General features: G+C 43.3%; 1 protein-coding gene across 2 annotated transcripts; it reads left to right on the top strand.

Annotated features, from left to right (window-relative positions):
• Positions 1-235: 235 nt before the first annotated feature.
• ddx5 (DEAD (Asp-Glu-Ala-Asp) box helicase 5) lies at positions 236-5,821 on the top strand. Of its 2 annotated transcripts, none has more exons than XM_007560294.2 (12): positions 236-393; positions 1,630-1,795; positions 1,897-1,993; positions 2,078-2,211; positions 2,307-2,372; positions 2,465-2,606; positions 2,693-2,853; positions 2,942-3,114; positions 3,196-3,368; positions 3,460-3,519; positions 4,679-4,913; positions 5,045-5,153. In XM_007560294.2, the coding sequence occupies exons 1-12, from the start codon at positions 347-349 to the stop codon at positions 5,070-5,072; spliced, it is 1,482 nt and encodes a 493-aa protein (XP_007560356.1). In that variant the 5' UTR covers positions 236-346; the 3' UTR covers positions 5,073-5,153. The 2 variants fall into 2 exon arrangements, with proteins under 2 accessions (XP_007560356.1, XP_007560355.1); XM_007560293.2 differs by having other exon boundaries at positions 239-393; positions 4,679-4,900; positions 5,045-5,821.
• The last annotated feature ends 179 nt before the right edge of the window (positions 5,822-6,000 follow it).

Raw genomic sequence — 6,000 nt, 5'->3', positions numbered from 1 at the left:
TGTGTGTGTGGTTGTGAGACACTTACGCTCTTGTCTTCCCTTGTATGGGAAATTAAAAGTGCAGCGACACCAGTGAATAAAGACTGTAATTCGATTTTACGGTGAAAGTCATATAAAAGTCAGTTTTCTTTGTTCTTTTCGCGTTTTTTTTTTTAGGAAATGCTGGGGTCGAAACTGGTGCGGCGGATGAATCCGTCGGAAGTGAGACTTTTTGGACCATATATAAACCGGGCCTCATTTCGCGGTAACCGGCATTTCAGCACCACTGCCGGCCCTGTTTTCTATCCGACGCCGAGGCCGCTTTGTATTTATATACTTTTTTTAATTCGTACGTTTTGTTCACAATATGCCTGGATATTCAGACAGAGACCGCGGCAGAGATAGAGACAGAGGGTAAGTCCGTTATTTGTTTTGTACTTATTGTTTGAAGATTTTCACTGTCGCGTGACATGGCTGACGACACTTAAGATAATTTTTAAAAAGTGTTGCTGGGGGCTACTAGACGTCCTGAAGTCACCACATTTACCACACAAAGGTAGTTTAGGTGTTTTTATCGGTAGAACGTCAATGTTTTGAGTCTTTCTTCGCTTCATTTAGCCTGAGGCCTTGTTTGGCCTCGTGCCCCGGCGCAGCTGCGTTTCGTTAGCTAGAGGCTAACTTTTGCTCAACCGGCACCAAGGCTAGCCACTACTGTGAGCTCTTAAAAAGTAAACCAACATCATGGAAAACGTTTTAATGGTTTCTGGCGTTTATTTGATCTTCGGATTGGCGTTATGCCCGGTATTTATTTGTGGCGAAGATACGGTTATGGAACACTGCTAATATGACGCTAACTTGGCTAGTCGGCTTCTCGCCATGTGGCGGCGTTGGAAAGCGGACACAAAATGCCGGCACGGCTCTTTTTTTTCTCTCTCGTTCCTTTCTCTCCAATTGTTCTCATCTGGTTGGAAGGACTCGTACTCAATAGTTTCCTCGACCCAATCCGATTAACTTTTTAAGTTTGCCAATAAAAAAAGTCAAATGATTTCTGTCTCTAGGAATGGCTTTAACTTTTCCAATGATACGAAGATTAGGTATTTGGTTTCAAACTTGTGAACGCATTAAAACTACTTGTTGCCACCATTTTAGTTCTACAATAATAATAAAACAAGGCGTACCTCGCTTATTTTTTAATTTAACCATTTCAAGTGTTTTCCCTCATATTGTCATAATTTCTTTTTAATCTTTTCCCCGTTTGGTATAACAACAAAGGACTCTGACATCAAAAAAGACATTTACAGTCAAGTTTTTATTAAAAAGCTTAATTTTGAGGACTTTCCATTATTCTAATGATGTCATGATGATTTTTATTTTCCAGAGTCAGAACATCTTGTTCTACCTGATATTATTTTTAGTACTTACAATATGGGATCTGGTTAAAAAATCTCATCCATCAAAAGCAAGACAATTGTGGTATAAAGCCACTTAAAAATACTTCCAAGGTCAATTTGTAATACTGCACTCATCACAAACACAGTTTAGTTGGACCAAGAGTTCTTTTAATTGCATTAATTGGAACTAAAAGAATTTAAATCTTGGAAATTAACAGGGATTCTCAATGCTAATAAGTTATGTTTTTTAAATCTACAGTTATGGCGGTGGTCCACCCCGATTCGGTGGCAGCCGGAGTGGAGGTGGAGGAAAGTTTGGCAATCCAGGTGAGCGATTGAGGAAGAAGCACTGGAACCTGGATGAGCTCCCAAAGTTTGAGAAAAACTTCTATCAGCAGCATCCTGATGTCGCCCGTAGATCACTGGTATGTATAGGTTATGGAGCAGCAATATATGTAGGTTTCTGTGTATATGTTGGTGCTTTATGATCATTTCTGACCACTGAACTCTTTGTTTTAATTTGCAGCAAGAAGCTGAGCAATACAGAAGGTCCAAAACTATTACAGTGAAGGGGAGGGACTGCCCAAATCCCATAACTCAGTTCCATGAAGCAAGCTTTCCCTGTAAGTTTGTAAGAAAAAGGTACCAAAAAATCTTTAGTAGAAAATGGATGTCATTGAGCAGTTTTCCATATTTTACTTGTTTAGCTTATGTGATGGAGGTCATCAACAAACAGAACTGGACTGAACCAACACCTATCCAGGCTCAGGGTTGGCCTTTGGCTCTCAGTGGCATGGACATGGTTGGCATTGCACAGACTGGCTCTGGCAAGACACTTTCTGTAAGTTGCACATTTTCTTTGGCCCACAGCATAATTTTAAGCAGTTTAACTGCAGTATGTAGTGTTGCTAATCAAACTGTTGCTTTCCTTTGCAGTATCTTCTGCCTGCAATCGTGCACATTAATCACCAGCCTTTCTTGGAGCGTGGGGACGGTCCAATTGTAAGTTAAGACTTTAAAGTGGTGTCGTTTTGACAAGACATGCATGTATTAATCAGAATTAAATTTAATATGTTGCTTTTTCTTTCTGGCAGTGTCTGGTGTTAGCCCCCACTCGTGAGCTGGCCCAGCAGGTGCAACAGGTGGCTGCTGAATATGGCAGAGCTTCTCGTCTGAAGTCCACCTGCATCTACGGAGGCGCACCAAAAGGGCCTCAGCTCCGTGATTTGGAAAGGGGTACAGTTCTAGTGTCTGTGTTCAGAACTATGCATGGAATGTGTTTCAAAGAATTTGCCTCTCATGGTGTATCTAATGGGTTTTAGGTGTGGAGATTTGCATCGCCACTCCAGGCAGGCTCATTGACTTCCTTGAAGCAGGAAAAACGAACCTTCGCAGATGCACTTACCTGGTGCTGGATGAGGCAGACAGAATGCTGGACATGGGGTTTGAGCCACAGATCAGGAAGATTGTTGACCAAATCAGGGTATGAATTGTTTATTCAAGCCTTTACTGCAGAAGCTGTTGATTGGCTGATGTGTTGTATTTGGCTGACTGTTGAATTGTTGTTGCAGCCTGACAGGCAGACTCTGATGTGGAGTGCTACTTGGCCTAAAGAGGTTCGCCAACTGGCAGAAGACTTTCTGAAGGAGTATGTTCAGATCAACATTGGTGCACTGCAGCTTAGTGCTAACCATAACATCCTGCAGATTGTGGATGTCTGCAATGATGGAGAAAAAGAGAATAAGTATGTACTTGTGACTCGAACTGCAAATTGCGCACACAGCGCGTTTCAGGAATTTTGAACTTGATGTGAATTTTCTTTCAGGCTAATCCGTCTGCTTGAGGAAATCATGAGTGAGAAGGAGAACAAGACCATAATTTTTGTTGAGACAAAAAGGCGGTGTGATGACCTCACTCGACGAATGAGAAGAGATGGGTGGCCAGCTATGGGAATCCATGGTGACAAAAGCCAGCAGGAGAGGGACTGGGTCCTTAATGGTAATTATCTGTTCTAGATTAAGTTGTAATTTATATTTCTCATTTTAAGAAATATGCCAGTCTAATTCTGTCTGTCTTTGATGTTCTTTAGAGTTCAAATTTGGCAAAGCCCCCATACTGATCGCCACTGATGTTGCGTCCAGAGGCCTAGGTCTGTATCCTCTAAACTTCACCCTTTCATACGTTTAAAGCATTTCTAAAAGAAAGTGTTTGCTTTCTTTAACACTTCTGCTTCTTTCTGAGTTTCTCCCCTGACCTGAAGGAGCAGTCTGTGTGGCAGGGCCTTGGCATGACAAGCCCAGGTACCCAGAGGGGGAAGGAGGATTCTTGGAGGTGTCCAGACTGGCGAGGCACGGGTCTCCCAGTCATGCAGATGTACAGAGGTGACCAGGCCCAAACGAAGCATAATGTGCTGGCCTGCCTAAAAATGGGGGAGAGTTGAGGGCTGGCCAGAGTTCCTCCCCCATCTTTGTTTTTTCTGGCCATGGTTTGGACTGCTTCACACACCCAGGTCTAACTGTCCCAGCTAAAAGCCAAGCTACACTGCCTCCGTTTTGTCTTGCATGTACTTTTGGATTCTGCATTGCAAGTCATTTGAGCCAATTAAGCTGTTCTAGCGAGACATTCGAAGCATGGCTAATGATGCAGTTCCATAAACCTCAGTCTGAAGAGCAGTCCGATCTTACCTTCACCTCTGTAATGACATGGCTACTGGCGCTTTTGGTGACAGTGGGACATGGTAGTTGGACACGGTTGGACAAAATCCAAGCTCACATTCCTCCCTCGCCTGCGTTTCAAAGTCATGTCGAGACCTGCCAACGAGAGACATTATGGTCAAGTGAACGCTCGGTATGGAAAAAGATGGCACGCTGAGAAGGGGTTGACCTGTAGGCTTCCTTCCAAGGGGGTCTGGTCTACAGGTTAACGGCAAAGTTTCAATTCAGTAGCCAGCAAGGAGCTACGGGGGTGGGAGGGTGTTTTTTGGGTTTTTTCTAAGAGGAAGTAGCGTTTTATAGAAAACTTTTTAAGAGACTGGGGGTTGTTCTGCAATGGGAATGGATTATTGAATGCATACTCCTGAAAGGTAAGGGTTTTGCTCAAAGTATGAGAAGCAAATGGAGTGTGCATCATTTTCTTTTCCCACCGTAGTCTCCCTAAATACAGTTAACACTAGTCTTTTCCAAATTTAAGGTTTACCCAACTCTTTGATCCAATGACGAGACTAATTTTCTTTTTTTGATCTGGTTGTTGTGTTGGCTCTGGCACACAATGTGTTGCCTTTCTTTCTGCCACACTGCAACTTCTTACAGATGTGGAAGACGTGAAATTTGTCATCAACTATGACTACCCTAACAACTCTGAGGACTATATCCATCGCATTGGCAGAACGGCTCGTAGCCAAAAGACTGGCACGGCCTACACCTTCTTCACTCCCAACAACATGAGGCAGGCCAGCGACCTTGTCTCTGTGCTGCGCGAGGCCAACCAGGCAATTAACCCAAAGCTCCTCCAGATGGCAGAAGAAAGAGGAGGTAAATCTAATTGGTGAGACGCAAAAACTGTGCCGTAAAAGGCAGTTACTTTTCTTCCGCCGTTTGTTTCTGGGCTGGATTAAATATCAAGCTGGTTTAAAAGGTAGTCGAGATGAATTAAAAATTGTTTTCTTTACCTTCCAGGTCGTTCAAGGGGCGGCAGAGGTGGTGACTACGACCGTCGGGATAGGTATTCCTCTGGAAGGCGTGATTATGGCGGCGGTAGGGATAGAGATAACAATAGAGGATATAACAACGGACCAAACAAGGGTTATGGCGCAGGTTCTCAGAATGGAGGCTATGGAGGCAGCAACGGTGCCAGCAATGGTTACGGTGGAGGGAACTACAACAACAATGGACAGTCAAACTTCGGCACCAATCAAGCAGGAGCTTTTGTTGCCCAAAACAACTTCCAGGCCCAACAGTTTGTTCCCAATAAGCCCGTTGCACAAAATGGCACAAGCCATCCTCAGTACCAGTTCCCTCAGGCCCAGGTGCCTCCTCAGCTTCCACCCCAACCTCAGCATCCACCCCAACAACTTGCCCCTCAACAGCATCCTCCCCCGCAACTGGTGCCGTATCCCATGCCTCCACAGTTCTCTCAGTAAATGCCCCACATACTTGAAAGAGGTAATTTATTGCATTTTGTCTTTTAAGTTCTTTACCTAATTTGAAATTTTTGTATTTACACAACAGGGTTCTGTCAACCTATGAAGCCTTTTAAGATCTGCAGTGCAACAATAGTTTTGGTTGCACATTTGTTTTTCCTGTATTTAATTTGTTACATTCCTCAGAAATATTTAGTTTGTTTTGTACCAGAAAATTACAAGTGTATTGGTTTCCATGTGTAGCATTCAGTGATCAGCTCTTACATTGAAAGTGCACTGCATGATCTTTGAAATAAAACCATACAAAAGATTGTTTTGTGGTTGTTGTTTTTTTGTTTGTTTTTTTTCCCGTTTTTTCTCAGCTTATGTACTACCTTTACAGTCCAGCAGGTGTCATACTTTCAAAGAATAGTAAACTGGGCTTTAGATGGGGGTTTTAGTGGTAGATGACAAGTTTTAGAATTTGGGGAGGATAAAGCACCCCCAGGTCGA

Source organism: Poecilia formosa, unplaced genomic scaffold (genome assembly GCF_000485575.1).
Source record: "Poecilia formosa unplaced genomic scaffold, Poecilia_formosa-5.1.2 Scaffold114, whole genome shotgun sequence".
Classification (NCBI taxonomy): domain Eukaryota; kingdom Metazoa; phylum Chordata; class Actinopteri; order Cyprinodontiformes; family Poeciliidae; genus Poecilia; species Poecilia formosa.
Note: the sequence above shows the minus strand (reverse complement) of the source record. Positions and strands in the feature narration are given on the sequence as shown.

Coding starts and splice junctions, on each gene's coding strand:
- ddx5 (XM_007560293.2), top strand. CDS start 347: ATGCCTGGATATTCAGACAGAGACCGCGGCAGAGATAGAGACAGAGG. Junction 1,796..1,896: donor ATGTCGCCCGTAGATCACTG/GTATGTATAGGT, acceptor TTTAATTTGCAG/CAAGAAGCTGAGCAATACAG. Junction 3,520..4,678: donor TGTTGCGTCCAGAGGCCTAG/GTCTGTATCCTC, acceptor AACTTCTTACAG/ATGTGGAAGACGTGAAATTT.